General features: G+C 43.1%; 1 protein-coding gene across 2 annotated transcripts in view; it reads left to right on the top strand.

Moving 5' to 3' along the window:
* KIAA1958 (KIAA1958 ortholog) overlaps positions 1-16,554 on the top strand; it is a 74,146-nt gene extending 57,592 nt beyond the window's left edge. Inside the window, exons 3-4 of one of the 2 annotated variants that reach the window (XR_004354605.1) lie at positions 4,703-6,280; positions 12,919-16,554. Coding sequence is in view for 1 of the 2 variants with exons in the window: in XM_032676040.1 (XP_032531931.1) it covers positions 4,703-5,748 (1,046 nt within the window). In the remaining variant the exon portion in view is untranslated. Of the gene's footprint in view, positions 1-4,702; positions 9,213-12,918 lie in introns of those variants that run through there. The other variant, XM_032676040.1, reaches the window with a different exon arrangement.
* Positions 16,555-17,184: the final 630 nt, after the last annotated feature.

Raw genomic sequence — 17,184 nt, 5'->3', positions numbered from 1 at the left:
TATTATGGCAGAGGAAGTGTTTTATTTGGCCTTAGGACTTCCTAGTGAATTGGTTATTGTTGGGTTTGAAATAATAACATTAAAACATGCGTATTTGTGACTTAAGCCTGTGACTGCTGTATGTGTGCAGGAGTTGCCCCAAGGAAGTTAGTCTGTACCAGACAGTAGAAGTGCCAGAAATGTCATTCTCCAAATGTTTAGCTCTCCTTGTCTCTCAATCTCATGGTGTTTCTACAAATGCTTAGAGGCACTTCTTCTGGGGAGACCTTCTACTCTTACCCTCACTCTCACTTTTGGCAGTAAGGCAGGAGAATGGCCTTCACTGGGCTATTCCTGTGATATGGTGATAAACAGCTGTTGGCTTTCTAGGTTTTGCATGCAAGAAAGAGTACTGATACTCAAGGATGCCACAGTATGACAGTGGCATTCAGCTGGTTCTGACAGGGAAGCAGTAGCACTGCTTCCAGGAGGGCACGTTCGTCAGAGGATCACACAGCTTTTCCCCTCTGTGACTTGACCAGACCTCCCTTGCACAGCAGCGTGACCTCTGTCACTGTGATTGTAGACTTGAGAGTCGTTTGCCAGTCTCTTGAAACAGGAGGAGACAGGAGTAAAGGAAGGTAGGAGCAGGCTGTGGTTTACTTGAACTTTTTTAGTGGGCTGCATATGGCCATGTCCCAGAGGTTGGCTACTGCTGCTTTCCAGTAATTGCAGAACAGGGGCAACAGCCAACCTGCAAAGTCTGGGGAGTACTTAGCTCCAGCTAAGTATGTGTAGTATTATGGAGATATGTAGTGCTTTGTGTGTGATTAACTAGGCTTTTTCACTTGAATGAAAGCATTTTGGTGGAGGCAGACCTGCTGCAGAAGCATTTTTCTAGTCTGGACACAAATTTGGTAGAGAAGACTTTGGCTAGAGATGTGATTACCACCAAAAAACCCACCTTACTTTTAATGTATGTCTGTGAAATCTCAGTGCTTACAACTCACAGAGTTTAAGACTGTTTGCAATAATAACTCAGGTTTGTGACTCCCACTATTCTTTCTTACAAATCTTCTCTGAACATTAATAATCTGCATCTGTCTGTCATGAAAGCAAGAGCCTTTCCCCCACCATATATAATTACAGATATGTCCTTTTCAGGGAATCCAAGTGTATGTATGTGTGCGAGCTGAATAAAACAACCCTGAGTTTGATAACTCTGCTGATAATATTAAATCTTGGCTGCATTAAGATCAGATTATGAAAAGATCAGAAAACAGCTGTTTCTCTGTGGGAGAGACCATCTGATGGTTATGAGCTATCCTGGAACACTTGGCTCCAACTGGGTTGTCTGTTTAATCTCTCCAGGTCACTATCTCTTTGTCTTCGTTTAAACTGGAACATCTTAAATACTTGGCGCATTTTGAAATTCAAAATTGGAAGTTTACCCTGGATCCCACAGTAGGGTGGGTTATACTGGCTTTTTCTGCCACGTTCTGGTTTTCTTGGAAATGATACTCTGATGTGGGATCAGATAGGAAACACAAAAGCTCCAACCAGGTCCTTTGTGCAGTGATGCAGCTGAGGGGGCAGGACCTCAGGAAATGCATCTCTAAATCAATTTATTTTTTCATGTTTCTGCTGTAGTCTGTAAAACAGGTAACAGCACTACCAGCTCCAAAAGGTGCACTATAACAAGGAAAAGGAATTAAGAATAGTGTGTCTTGGTAGATCAATGATAACAATTATTTTTGGTTAGTTGGTTCTGCCCGTCTTACTAGCTGAGAGTATTCCTAAAGCCTAGCAACAGACACGTACAGAAGATTTCTAAGAAAGGTGCAAGCATATATAACACCTCCCCATTCTCCTGTCTCCTATCAATTTGCAACTCAGGCCTTTCTGATACAGAGGTGTTCCCTTGCATTGAGGAGGGCTTTGTGACTTGTTTTTGATGCTTTTACCCAGTTTTGGAACCCATGCAAACTGAAGAGTTGATGGTGAGCAGTGGAGGTCCACAGGTTTATGTTTGCATTAGTCAAGGAACTAATGTAGATCCTCACCAGTGTTTTCAGTAGTTTCCACCAGGTCCACAGCACATTAAAAAAAAAAAAAATTACAAAAGAACTTTTGGTCTCTATTCAGCAAGATGCAGCAAAGTGAGACAAAGCAAATGTCTGGGAACTGTTACACTGGAAACTCCCTGCATTTGTACCATGCTATGACACATCACCAATACTTGAGTGGTCTCATAGGAAGAGAATAATCCACTGCTACCATTGCAACCTGGATTCAGAGCCAAAGTAGGGGTAGAACTCTCCTGATGTAGCTGCATGAGAAGCTTACCCCATTATTTTTTAGCATTTTCCACCTGCCTTGTGGAGTAACACACACCACACCACAGCACTGCAGGAATACAATGTTTCTGGGGTACTGTTTCACTCATGTAACTTGGGGAGAACTTTAATTCAGCCTGGGTTTTATAGCTGTTAGCTGCAGATAAGGCAATTTCCTTTGCAGATTAAGGAAAGATGCTGTAACATAAATGACTGACTGGGTGTCACTGCTGTGTTGTGACAGGCTATCCTCTAAGAAGTAGTGATTGATGACATGTATAAAACTGAGCCATTATACGTGGTGTTTATATTGAAATAGTACTTAACATGTGGGCTGTCAGTCAAAGCACTGATTACTTACACAGTTCTATAATAAGTGGTAGTGGGTGCAGTGAACAACATATTAGAGTAAATGTTTGTTTTGGAGCTTTAAAGAGGGTTCTCTCTTTGTTTCCAGCCTGCATCTAGCTGTACTAAAAGGACCTATTCTGTACATTGCCTAAAGCATGAGACTTCACTGCAGGATGCTAGGAGGTCTTTTTGATGCTGACATCAGTATTAAAATGAGTTTCTGAATCAGGCTGGTGGCCTTTCTTTTCCCCCTGGAGCACAGATCAAGCTCTGTGCTCTGTGGCAGCATTTTTTCATGTCTGCAGAAGCCTCCAAAGGCCTCATCTGCAGATGCTTACTTTTCTGTGCTTTGCAGAGGATTTGAGGACCCCTCTCAGCAGGTTTCCCTGAGTGCTCTGGGTGTGGCAGATGCTTTGCAGTGAAGACACAGGACCCATTTCTGTTCTGCTGGGAAGCCCTCGGGCAAGTCACTCTCCATGCCTTTCTCTGCGGGTGTGGTACGGAGGTGATGGGATAAACTTTCTTGAGAGTCAGTGTAGATGGGTGGGAGGAGAAGCTGTCCAGCATGCACCAATGTTTCTGCACCACATGAAACACTGCAGGTGGGCTAGGGAGGGAGAATGGGCTACTTTCCTTTCCCTGCCGCCTCCTCCTCTGTTAAGAGGCTCGAAGGGAAGAGGAGGAGCAAGTGTCTGAGCCCTGGTGCAAAGCCATGGGTGTGCTACACGGCCTGACATAAGCTTGGCCTGAATGACAGAGAGACAATGGGAGCTTAACCCGGTCTCATGCTGCTTTGCGGTGTGTATCTTGGGTGTGAAACACCTGGTGAGTGTTACTATGGCACTGTTAACAGGACACCAAAATGTTTGGGTTTTGCAACACAACAGAACAAAAAAGAACTTGCTTGTTTAAGTAGAATAATTGGATTTTTCCTTCTTTGCATTTGCTGTTACTTTTCTAAAACCACGAAAGTTTATCACATTTATCAGAGGGAAAGTTTATCAGAGGGACAGTTCCACCTGTGTGCTTGTAAGCTGCATCCTTGTGCAAACAGATGGTTTCCTTATGCCAAGAAAATAGTCCTTAAGAACACACATCACTTATACTTTTCCTTTTTATGCCTATTTTATGATCAGCCAGAAAATCAGCTGTCAGTAACAGCTATCATAGTGGTAGCATCAAAACATCTTTGTGTTTTGATATGCCATTGAGTATAAGGATCTTTGAGTATAGCCTAAGGATCTTTGAGTATAGCCGTAGAGAGCAATATCAAGCTGTTTCCATAATTTGATTTTTCTGCAAAATGAAAAGAAATTGTCAGAATTGTAATTCCACTGTCAAGGTACAGTTTGATTACACAGATAGACTATATAATCATGTGTTTGATCCATATCTTCGGATGTAAACATATTAACTATGTTTTTTTATATTTGTCCATTTGTAAATTGCACAGTGCTCTGTAGTAATTTAACCTGTCAACACCTTTGTTAGGATGTACTGCATTATTTTGTACTGTACATTTCTGGCTATATTTATTTAGCTTTTTAAAAATGTGCCTGATTAAAGATAAATATTACTGTCATAAATACAATGCTTTAGTATTTTTTTGGAGAAAACAAAATGAAAGCAGTACAACCTCTGGTTTCACAAATGAAACAATTCAGAATATGTTTATTACTGAGACTGAGCTGTGCACACAGCATTGGGATCTACAGAAAATCCTTCTGCCTTGCATTTGTTCTAAAAAGCAGAGTACCTGTAATCCCAGTGTTTTCTACAAATCTCCATGCACAAAACTTTGCCCCAGTGTCATGAGGATCTCACTTTAGTTTTATATCATACTCTAGCACATCATTTGTGAAACCGAAGTTGGCTTTTCAGACATGTGACAGGTATGTAAAGATGTTTTCCAGTGCTCTTTGTGAAATTCATTTTAATTTTTTTTCCTTTTTAAGGAGATTTGTTTAGGGGAAAAGCACATCACACAAACTCACTGCTTTTGCTTTCTTTTGTCTGTCCCATTCTTCTTCTTCCAGACCAGGATGAGAGAGCAGCAGAGCTCAGCAGAGAGCAGAATGAGAAGACCATTCGCAGCACGCAGACAGCTCTCCGCAATTTCCGAGAGTTCCTCATCTCCAAGTACCCCTCTGAGACCCGTGAGATCTATGTCATTCCGTGCAAAGAGCTTGATGCCTACCTTGCTTCCTTTTTTGTGGATGCCAGACAAAAGGATGGGTCTGAATATGAGCCAAACAGTCTGGCCAACTATCAGTGTGGACTGGAGCGGTATCTCAAAGAGCACAGGTATGGATACAGTATTACGAGGGATAAGGAGTTCAAGAGGTCCCAGGAAGCTCTAAAGCAAAAGCAGATAGAGCTGAGGTGTAAAGGAAAAGGAAACAAGCCACACAAATCCATGAAGCTCACCTTTGCTGATGAGCTTATCCTGCGCAAAAGAGGCTTATTGAGCCGGTACAATCCTGAGGGGCTGCTGAACCTGGTGTGGCTAAACAACACTAAGGCCTTTGGACACTGCACGGGTTTCCACGGGTCTACCCTCAAGTGGGGAGACATCCGGCTGCGGGTGACAGAGACTGGGTTGGAGTACCTGGAGTGGATGGGGCCAGACAATGGAGACGTCAGCGCCAAGAGCAAGAGAGGCGGGACGGACTCCCGGGTGTATGCCACACAGCACTCCCCCCAGACCTGCCCCGTGCAGGACTACAAGGAGTACGCCCAGAGGCGCCCTCCGGCCATGCGCTACGAGGATGCGCCTTTTTACCTGTCCATCAAACCCGTCGTCAACTTGGCCGCGCTTCACTGGTACAACTGCCAAGCCCTCGGGAAAAACAAGCTTGCCAAGATGGTAAAGACGATGTGTGAGAAAGGCAACATCCCCGGCCGGAAGACCAACTTCAGTGTCTACCAGAGCTGTAGCACCCTCTCAGAAGCACAGAGCAACCAGCTGGTGCTGATCTGCAATAACTTGAGCCAGCAGGCGGCCCAGTCCATGGCAAGCCACTCCAATACTGGCAACTTCATAGTGTCAGCATCCTATGACTCTTCATCTGACACGGCCTGAAAGAGGGATATGACCTGAACACTTTTTTCTTTTCCTTTTTGTTTCAAACATTGAATTTGTGCTCAATAATACACATCAACTGTGATTGTACACTATTCCCCCCATAGCCCTCTCTCCAGTGTTAAATCACTTTATAAAAATATATAAATATATAATATATTTTTCTTTTTACAAATAAGTCAACAGAAATAGTTTAGTATTACTAACATAGTATTTATAGTGTTAATACAAAAATGAAAGGTACTTATGGATTCTAATATAAATGCAGATTTTAAAAGGATAAAAATGGTTCTCAGGCAACACAAGATAGACTGAAAATACCCTCTGAAAATACCATTTTTAACATACATATATTAGTGAGTGTAAATCCCCAGAGAGGCTTACGTAGCAATTCTGTTTCAAAGCATTTTTTCAACTTGGTATTTTAACATGGCCTCCCACTGTGGAGGAGACAGACTTTACACTGGCTGCTGCTTCTTACCTACTGGCTTATTCTTGATCAGCAAGACCAAGAAATAAGAAATACATCAATGTAAGTTCACAAAACCATTTACAGCATTTTTTGTCTGTTTTTTATTATGTTTTCTGAGGCTCATTTGTGCTAAAAAAATCCTGAAGTCAGCTAAAAGCTATTTTTAACTTTTGTTTTTGTTGATTTTTTTGGGATCAGAAATGTTGCTGGTTTTTAGACTAAAAAGTGTTGTTCTCAACAATATGCAAAAGTATAATGACAAAACCACTGTCCTACACATAATTTTATCTCTCTAGGCATAGGTTGTTAGTATTTTGTCACTGTGTGTAGATAATATAAAATCTATCGACTCAGAGCAGTCTTTCAGTATTCTGGGAAATGCAACAGTGCAGAAAAATCTTCAGTCTTATCCCAAACTGTACAGAAAAATCACATCACATATGTCTTTAGCCATCATTTGAAATCCACCAAACAATAGAGAGTGGGACAATAATTTCTACAGAATTAAAAAATTTTATAGAGAATTTAAAAGCTGGCTAGTTTTAAGAGCTGAAATACAGATTTAAATTGGCTACACATCATCTACTTCCATTGCAGACAATGTAAAATGTGCATGTGAATCTGAAGGCAGAATTTGGTCCTTAAAGCCTTGAAATAATGAATGCTGCTGTTCCAACATCTGACTTTGCAATATGATTGTTCTTCTCCAAGTATGGGCAAAATACTAACAAATTCACTATTTCAGTGAATGATTATAATTCTTGACCTTTAGAATTATGAATGGTACTTTTCAAGTAATTAACCTTAAGTTTAAGTTCCACAAGGATGTGCTAGGGCTATGATGAGGCTTTGGACAAGTCTGCTAGGGTAATCTGCCTGCTGAAGTCAATGAAAGAGTCAGCCTCAGCTGACTTTCCCTGGGTGTTGGATCAAACTATTACTGAGGGGTTTTCTTGTTTTGAGATTCTTAATTGTTGTGTTTCTTTATGTTTGTTTGTCTTTGTTTCTTCACATTCCTGCATATCCTTCATATTCTTTAGATCTGCAACTGGGCAATGACTTTAATCATCACTAATTCCAAAGAAAAGGTGAAACAAAAGTAGCAAATAGAAATAACCCACCTGGCACCTAAAACCTCTTTTGTGTGTTGCTAGGATGAAATGTTCCTGTGTGTGAGGGAGGTGGCAGAACATCTGCACCTCACTTAAGCTTTACTGAAGATCTGATTTGGGGATGAAATAGGTAGCAGATGTGCCACTGGAAAGTCTTAAGTGCAGAGATTTCCACTATGATAAGTATCTGTCCTCCCAGGAAGCTTTGTGCAGGTGACACAACCTGGCTCTTATCTCTTTGTTCTCCACATGTAGCAGGGCTGGTACAAAGTCTGGGCTTCCTATATGCCAGCTGTCCTGGAGTCTTGGCATGCCATGGCAGTGTAAGCCCCAGCTCTACAGCCTCCCATTTACTGGTAACTGTCTCTCGGGGCTGTAGGGTAAGCAGTGGACTGGTGTGCACAAGCAGTCACTCATATTTCAGAGCCATCATTTTATAGCTTGGTTTTGGAATTTGAGACCAAATTATGACATTACTGAAGTGACTGCAAGCTGTGTCCACAATTTTCAGTGCCATGGCAACTCTGACTTGTATGTAAAGGAGACAGAAGCACAAAAAGGCTTAAGGTGAAGGACAACTGTCCAGTTTCCAGATGAGGTGAGACATCTGATTGCTGTTTGCACTGCCTTGCCTTTCCACAGCAGTGCTTTTAATGTGATACAGATAAAAATAGTTTTGCAAGGCCTGTGCTGCTCTCTGTGGAATTTCTGTGCTGTTTTCCACTGAGGACTCATGCAGCTGCTTAATATGTGCTGGAGTGCAGAAAATCCCATGCCAAGGAGCTCTCTAGGGGTGCCAGGTGAGAGTTCAACCACGGAGCCTGCCTCTAGGAAAGTCTGGTCTCTCTTTCTTCCCCATTGGCACTCATCTCAACACTTCCAGTGGCAGCTATTGCAGGATATGACCCACTTCCCTACATTTCCTTTCCTGTTCTGCAATACGGGGATGGGCATCAGCTGGCCTTGTGGAACAGCAGATCTCCACTTCCCACCTCTCCTCCCCTGCCCAACAGCCTCGCTTCACTCCGAGGAGCAGATCACAGGCTGTGCATGGGCTATGCTCCAAGCAGACCTTTGAAGTGCTACTTCACATCAGTGCTGAAATTCAGCCCCAACACAGACCTCAGAAGAAAGAAGACTGGCACTGTTGAGTTTTGAACAGGAAGGTCATAAGAAGCATTTCCTATGACTTTGTAATTCCACATGCTGCCGAAGTTGTTGATTACCAGAGTATTAGGATGGTTTGTGCTGATGTCCAGCACATGCACTGGGTGAGGCAACGTCTCTGATACCCTTGACTTAGGAGGGCACATCACCAGCCTTTGCTTGTCTGTTTGGGGGATAAGCTGTGGAATATCTCTGCTTATTGTGATAGTCTTGATATTATCACAAGGAAGGCCGAGGCCCAACTGGAATTAAATCTGGCCAAGGATTTCGATGGCTTGAAGGGCTTCTTCAAATAAATCAAAAACAAAAGGAAAACTAAGGATAATGTGGGCTCGTTAATAAATAGAGGGGTCACCCTGATAACAGAGGACATAAGTTACTGAACGCCACCTTCGTGTTGGTCTTCACTGACTGACAAGACCAGTCCTCAGGAATCTCTAACCCAGGACACCAGGATAAAGGAACGTTGGAAGTCAAGGACGATTGGGTCAGAGAACACCTAATCAAACTTGACGTCCAAAGTCTATGGGCCCTGATAGAATACATCCATGAGTGCTGAGAGACCTCACTGTGCAGCCCCTCTGAAGGATCTCGACAGGCTGGAGAGATGGGCAGAGATGAACTATCTGAACTTCAACCAAGGCAAAGGCAGGGTCCTCACCTGGGGAAGAATAACCCCTCACACCAGCACAGGCTGGGGGATGACCTGCTGGAAAGCAGCTCTGTGGAGAAGGACCCGGGGGTCCTGGTGGACATGTAGGTGTCCATGAGCCAGCAGTGTGTCCTTGTGGCCAAACAGGCCAGTAGTATCTTGGGGAGCAATAGGAAGAGCATTGCCAGCAGGTTGAGGGAGGTGATTCAGCTCCCCTGCTCAGCCCTCGTGAGGCCTGACCTGGAGTGCTATGTCCAGTTCTGGGCTCCTCAGTACTCCTGGAGCAGGTCCAATGGAGGACAACAAAGATGATTAAGGGACTGGAGTATCTCTCTGACCACACACTGGGACAGATTGCCCAGAGAGTTTGTGGGCTCTCCCTCACTGGAGATGCCCAAGAACTATCTGGGCACAATTCTGTGCTATGTGCTCTAGGATGGCCCTGCTTGAGCAGGCAGGTTGAACCAGGTGACCCACTGTGGTCTCTTCCAACCTGACCCATTCTGTGATTCTGTGATTATGGAAGTTTTTTCTGCTTTGTGGTATGTCTTGTAATTCCAGCTTATGGTTAGTGCTGATTGCAGATTGCCTGGCAGATTTGGATGGGGCAGCCCCACATAGACTGCTTGTTAAAGAAGTTAAACATATATGGCCAGGATATGATACTCAAGTAGTATTATAGTCCAAAAATAAATGTATTAGCTTTTAAGGGCATGTAATGCAACATATATTCAGTCTTCATTTATGGACAGTTACAAGGAATTGAGTGACTACAGCTTATTTAATTACCATTTGTATTAAGGCCCTGAAAGGTTGTTAACTCATTGGGAGGGAGACAGAATTTAAACCACTTTCATGGTTTTGTCTTATACTTGTAGAAGAGTAGATGTCATAGGTGCTGCAGCTTAGCTGACAGGGGACAACTCAGTTGCTTGTAATTATCTCCCAGTACTCCAACTGAGGGCATCACACCTGTTCCAGCAGCAAATTGCAAGCTCATGACAATGGTGTGCAGCTTCCATGGTGCTAAGACAGAGCAACATGGCCAGGGACTGTTGCTGCCAACTCTTACCAGCATTCCCCTTTGCCGAAATGAAGTACTGGAGTCTCCTACCATGGCTCTTGATGCTGAGTACCTTTGACCATGAAATCAAGGGCAACTGGCAAAGCACCGTCCTGCCCCTGTCCAGCACCGGCCGCAGATGGTGGTTGGGTGCAGTGGCTGCAGTGAGGCACTGCAGGTGGCTGGCTGCATTCCTGGCTATATCATACTCTGAAGTAAAAGCTGAGCTTTTGCCCAGCTGTAAGATTGTGATTTCCTGAAGCTGGGGGTAGCTGGCTCCAAAAGGGGGCTTGCTTTTCTCCTTTCTTTTTCCTTTCTTTTTTTCATGCCACTCATGCCTTTATTTTACCTGGTGTTAGAGCTCTTCAGGGAGTGATTTCAATTCAGTAGCCCAGCAGAAAACACAGCAAAAAAGGGGGAAGTCATATAATTTTCTGCCAACATACTGAGTTGGATCTAGTCAAAAACAGGTGCAAAGCCAGTTGGGGAGACAGAGGATGGTGTTTGCCTGCCAGCATCATAGAGTCATCGGCCTGGCTCGGCTACTGCATCCCACTGGAATCCCTTCAAAAGGATAATGCAGACTGAGACTCTTCTGAGTTATTTACAGATGTATTTGATGCCTTGTGAACTATCTACAAGCTTCTGGGAGATTTGCTTAGTGCTACCAAGAGCAAAATTTGGCCTTGAACTTAAGAAAGAGTCAAAGTGCCAAAGCAGAGACCTGCACACAGTGCAAAGGAGTCTGCACCAGTGTTTGTGCTGGTTTTCCCACGTGGCCTTCTCACGACGCCAAAACAAGAGTCAAACATGGGGATTATATATGGATGTCACCGGATTGATCTGGATGCAGCTGTGCACAATACATGCGTTTGGATCTGTTCACGTGATTGCACATGTAGATGGACAGAGCTGTGGGCACTTTGAGTGGCTTAAGCTCTGTTTTATTAGTCACTCATGCATGTATTTATGATATTGTGGGTTTGCACAGTATTACATGTCTTCATGCAGGTAGTTGGAACTAAAATCTTTGATATCTGGGTGTTGCAAACTGCCTGTTTTATTTTAAAAAATGTATTTATGCAACAAAATGTATTTTTAAGAGCAGGAGAATGAAATACTGTCACGAACTACAATGTAAACTAAATTCCAAGGAATATGTAAAATAACAGCACATACTTTGTTCATTTGCACAGTACAAATAATTCTGTGATAGCAGCATCAGGGCTACTGGTATAGAGGACAATCTAACAATGAAATCAGTGTCCGTGTTGCACGTTCTCCTTCATAAAAATCAACACTTTCAAGCTATTTTGTTTTCAGAAGCCACTGTGCACTGTTATTCAGGCTACAGCATCGCTGCCCTCTTAGAAAGCTGTGTAGAGAATGAGATGCAAGCAGCGTTGTACTGTTGTGTGTCAGTGTCTCAGATGTTTGTGACCGGATCTTGTCCTGTTGTTTGTGCAAGCGATGTGAGGTGGTAAGATGGGGATCAGAAAGGGCAGGTGTTGTGTCACTCTAGAGCCTGGGCTGCCCTGAGGCCTGAAACAGCCTTAAAGGACACCATGATTCCTGTTACAGTAGGTTTCCTCCTGGTCCAGCTCATATTTGCCCTTTCTTGTCACGATGTCTGAGTACATCCCATAAGTGCACTGACTAACTTGACTAACACGTGCAGTGCATGGGCTGATCATTCCTTCACAGTAAGCTGCAAGTGACTACAATTGACTGACTGGTCTTCCTCATCCCCAACATCCTTGCTTCTCCCACCATCCCTGATCCTCTAATATTCCCCTTTCCTGGTGTCTGCACTGTGGGACAGGGCGACAGCTTTGTGCAAGGCAGCTCTTGGCTGAGAGCTCCCTCCCTGCCTATCAAGTGACCTTGTGCTTTGGGGATAATGTGCTCAGGGTAGCCCACCTCGTGTTGGGTATGTGGGGGTTGTGGGATACTGCATGTGGGCACTCTGGAGGCTTGCATGTCTTGCACTGTCCTTCCCTCTTCTGCTTTATGTGAGAGAGCTTTCAAGTCATGACATGAAATTAAATTTGCTCCTGTGTAGAGGACCTGGTCCACATCTGTGTGCTGTTTGGCCCTCCACTGGCATGGTTAAAATAGGACTGAGACAACTGAATCCTCGACAGTACTCAACTTCTGGGCTCACTCTGTCAGGGAGAGAAGTTCATCTCACATGGTGCAGACAACAGGGCATTGGGGCCCGTCCAACTCCCTGAACTTCCAGAGGCAGTAGGAATGTGTGTTAAAGAAGAGAACTTAGAGGACACAGGAATATAATTTGATTTTCCTGAAATGAGCCAATTCGTGCCTCTGGGTTAGGGAAGAAAAGGACTCAGCTGTTCACTATGAAACATGGCAGGAAGTGGGTCTGCACTTGTTAATGAGGGTTCTTTGCTAAATGTCAGCATGAAGAGATGGCTTCTTTGGGGCAGGATGTGTTTTTTCTTTTCTTTCTGTGCTTTCCTATGTGTACTGAATCTGCACTCAGTGCTGAAAAGACAGCACTGGAGAGACAGACGTGGAGAGAGGACATCATCCAGTGTAAAGTATGGCTGTATTTCTCGCCACAAAACTTGAACTGTACTTTCTGGTGATGGTTGCCATGTGCTGAGTCATGCCTTGGTGGTTGGGGACAGTACTGCATCATCAGCTGCTGTCTCCCAGCACCTCCGTTTTCTCTGTGCAGAGCCAGCATGACTGTCACTGCACCATTCTCCAAACAAAGAGCCCGGGGGCAGCTTGCCAAGGACACTGCTATCAGCTGGGCATCTGCAAGCCAAGAAAGGGGAAGGATCTAAGCACAACTAAATGATGATGCCTTCCCATGGACAGCATGTGACAAACACATGAAGCTGCGCTGTGTCTCCTCAACAGCTTTTGAAGTCTACCAGCCAGGAATCAGTGATCCACCTCTTTCACAGAAGCATAACTTCAGCCAGCAAGGGAGTGGCCATTCTGAGGACAAGCTGGGGTTCTCTGAGCCTCCAGTGAGTTGCATGGTTGCACTGCTTCCAGCTTCACTCATGCAAACCAGGTTGTGCCAGTTCCTCCCCACTGCTCTCTGGCTGATGTCCCGTGAAGCTCTGCTGACATTGTTCCCCAGCACCTTGACTCTTCCTGAAAGCAGCAGAGAGGCGTTTACAAATGCTATAAAGCCCCACAGCCTAGACACACCTGTGAGCTTATTGAAAAGTTTGACACTATCCACTCACTGGAACATATTTGAAGCAGTGGTGATGTCTAAAGCTTTAATACCTACTCTGATGGGGGGGAAGATTGGTTTGGTATAAAATTTTCTCATTACATGGACTGATGGATCTCTGTCTCAAGCAATTAATTTATTCCCTCTGTTTTCTCACTGAATTGGTTAATGTTAGTTGGTAATGCAGACAAAATTATTTTTATTTTATTCTACAAATGCCACTAAATGAGTTGTTGTCTCTGTGTTGGAAATGGACTTACTGTTTCAAAGGGATTAGGATGCTTTTGGCTAATCTTTTATTCTTTGTGCTCAGCATTCACTACACAGCAGTTAGTAGTATCTGAAAAAAACCAATACATTTTCAGATTTCAATTTGATCTTTTGTAATTAATAGAGGTTTCTTTCACAGTATTTAAGATACTGGTGAAGTAGGTGCTATCTTTGAAATTCAGTGGGATTAAGTTTCAGTGGGAATAAGAAGAGATGTTTAGCTCTTTTAAACAATGCTTTGGAAATCCATGTATGAGTTCTTTTTCATTAGTACTGTTTTATACAGTCCATAAGTATCAAGAAAATAACAAAACAGCCAAATGAAGGGAAAAACATCAAGAAAATGCAGAATGTTCAGGACAAAAATATTGTATTATTCCTACACCAGAAAACAAAACTCTTAAAATTAATTTTACAGATACTATCTTTGCCACTTCAGCTGCCCCCTTTTTTTTTTTTTTTTTTGTGAACAAAGACAGCTTTCTGACATTCCTCATGCCTAGAATTTGATCTGCTCCCTGAAGGCTGTAATCTTGTTGAAATGGCCCTCCTTACCATTAGAGCATGTTCTCAGCTGGCCTGCATCTTGTGTAGCCCTAAGTAGTCCCTGGTCTGCCCTGCATTGCTCCTGCCAGGATTCCTCATTCTCTTTTCTTATCACCCATTTAATACACTTACTGTATGTAAATTTCCAGCCTGAAAACAAGGCAATGCAGGAGACACTGCTGTAGTATCTCCTGTGGTGGATATAGCAGGCAAGGCAATAGTAAATAGCTTTGAACTGATTTTGGTAGAGAGAAAATTATCCTAGTGACTCTGAGACTGAAGGTGCACTGAGTGATGACTGCAGTGTCAATTGCTTTGTGGAGACCTTTGTTTTCTACCTGGACCTTACGGTTCAGATCTTGCAAGCTTTGCCTTCTTCAGGAGCTTTCTCTGTGAGAAACTTGAAAGATGGGGTTCCTCTGCCCAAGGCTGGGTGCATGGACAGGAAATGCAGGTGCAGAAGTATCCAGAGCATTCAGAATGTGCAGACAAAAACATCTTAAAGGAATCTGAAAGCTGTGAGGGGAGGAAGTGGTGAGAACCTGATTTTGCACCTATTTATGGCAAGCTGGGTGGTGTTGCTGCCAGAGAGAATTTGGTGCCAGTTCTGCGGAGAGCCGTGGGAAATGCATCCCGTGCCCTCTGCTCCCACCCAGCTCAGGCTATTATTGCACTTCCCTCCAGGCATAGGACTAGCCCCATTGAAACAGAAGCTTTCCTGAGGTAGGCAGGAAAGGACATCCCTCAGACACTGTTGTGTTGTCAGTGCTTGCTTTTGTCCATGTGACCCATCTGTCTCAGGATTGTCTTTGAGACCTGTCAGGGTAGACCAAATATTCCAGACTTGAAGAAAAAGAAGTCGCAGACTATCGAAATGCAACAAAGGTTGTGGAAAGGCAGTGGGAAAGCCTGGTAAACACAATGGAATTTTTTGTCTTTTTTATTAAAGAAGGCAGGCATAATCCTTATCCTTTAATATCCTACTTTGTTTTACACTGGAATTAGAAAATAATTTCCATTTTGTTTAATTGTCTTCAGCGTTTAACTCTGACTTTGAAAAGCATTTTTACTATGACAGCCCTTGGTCTCATGGCAAGCAGTGCTAGGAGAAACAGCTAAAGCAAGGCTTTTATCTTTCCCTGCATGCAATGTTTAATCTTTCTAATCTATTAACATGAATGTATTTCCTGCCATTTTGTAAATTGACAAGATTAGCACTGTTTCTTTCAAAATAGCAGTTGAAAAACATATTTTGCTTAAACATAACCAAATTTCCACCTAACAATGTGAATTTTCCATAGTGACCAATCCATTCTTAGAGTTAAAACTCTAAGGCTAATGCTCACTCACTGACTTTACAACTTGTGGGGTTTTTTAAGAATAGTTTGTAAGAAAGTAGATTTTTGTTAAGTCTTTTGTTTTGTTAAAAAAATTTCACTGTCTTGCCGAATAATAATAATAATAACAATAATAATAATAATTCTATGCATTGTGTGATTCAGTGATGTTGCTGTTGAAATGTTGCATGTTTTCTCAATGTTCTGACATTTGTGTATATATGTGATACTTGTAAAAGTCCTAACCATTGCTGCTATAATTACCACCATTTTAGGTAAGTGAAAACTGTACTATGAAACTGTGCCAGTTAGCAGAATTTTTGTGTGTCATGCTAAAACTCTGCATTCTGCTGATCATTTCTTGTTTTATGACAGTATTTAGTGCCTTCTGTAGAAGGAATCAATATGTTGTGGTAGATGGGAGATGCCAAACTTCTAATATCTTTTTCTGCACAGATGATCACTTACCAGCTTGAAGTTTAAAAAAAAAAAAAGGAAAAAGAAGAAAAAATAATATTTAACTCTCCATCTTTCTTTAAAGTATATTCTTAATGATTCTTGCTTGGAGAAAAAGAAAGCTTTAATAGAGCTGAAAAGAAGCCATCTTCTTCTGCTACACCTCCTGCAGCAGCAGTCCGATAGCTGGAGGGAATGCATAGTATCCAAATGTTTCTGTTGGTGATGGATCCAGTGAATAGCCAAGCCTCTTCAAGTCATTGCAGAGCATGCTAAAGCGCCATTTAATGACAGCAGTCCTCTGTTCTTGCAGCATGAGCTGACAAGAGTTAGCCTGGTCGAGTGGTGGATTCCGGTTTGTTCTACTTCTGCTGAAGCCACACATTGCTGCCAAATGAGACTTGGATGAAAATCAAGCCCAAGATTTTTGGTCTTTTTCTTTCTAAGAACATGGCAGAAAAGCCCTGTTTATCAAAATTCTGACATTGCATTTTCAGTTCTCCTTCTACCCTCTGCCTAGAATCTGTCAGTCATGGCCAGTCTTTGCAAACGAAGATCCGGGAAAGGTCTCCACCCACATTTGTCACAAGCACGCTGGTGATACAGGGCTTTGCAAATGCGGCTAAGGCCTTCGAGCCTGCGCAGTGGAGTTTTTAGGTGAGACACAGTGTGTGCTGAGCTGAGCCCACCCTTTAATCCTAAGGTTCATCTACCGGGGCTGAGCGAGCTTGGACGGTGGCAGCAAGGTCCTCAGGACGTAGGTTTGTTTGGAGCTGGGGCCCGGCCCCAGGTGCGGAGAGGAGCAAGAGAATGGGAGCTTCACCTGTGCAGACAGGATGGCCTAGAATCTAGCAGTATAGCAAATATACACACTCATATGCATTCATTTTGATGAGATTTTGACAGGCTGAAATTGTATCCTACTGAACATACAATAGAAACAGTCAGGAGGGAAATGTGAGGTATTCAGTTCTCTGGTGCATTTCCCACCCTGGTTTCCCAGAATGGTTCAGTGTACCTAGGCTGGTCTTTAAAACAGTGTTTTGCATGGAAAAAAGGAAAGACTGACCATCAATTTTCTGTCTCTAATGAGAGATTAAAATCCATTACATGTCTTCAAAAAATGTTTCAAATCAAAAAT

This window comes from Chiroxiphia lanceolata, chromosome Z, assembly GCF_009829145.1.
Source record: "Chiroxiphia lanceolata isolate bChiLan1 chromosome Z, bChiLan1.pri, whole genome shotgun sequence".
Lineage (NCBI taxonomy): Eukaryota > Metazoa > Chordata > Aves > Passeriformes > Pipridae > Chiroxiphia > Chiroxiphia lanceolata.
This window is presented reverse-complemented; position numbering and strand designations above follow the sequence as displayed.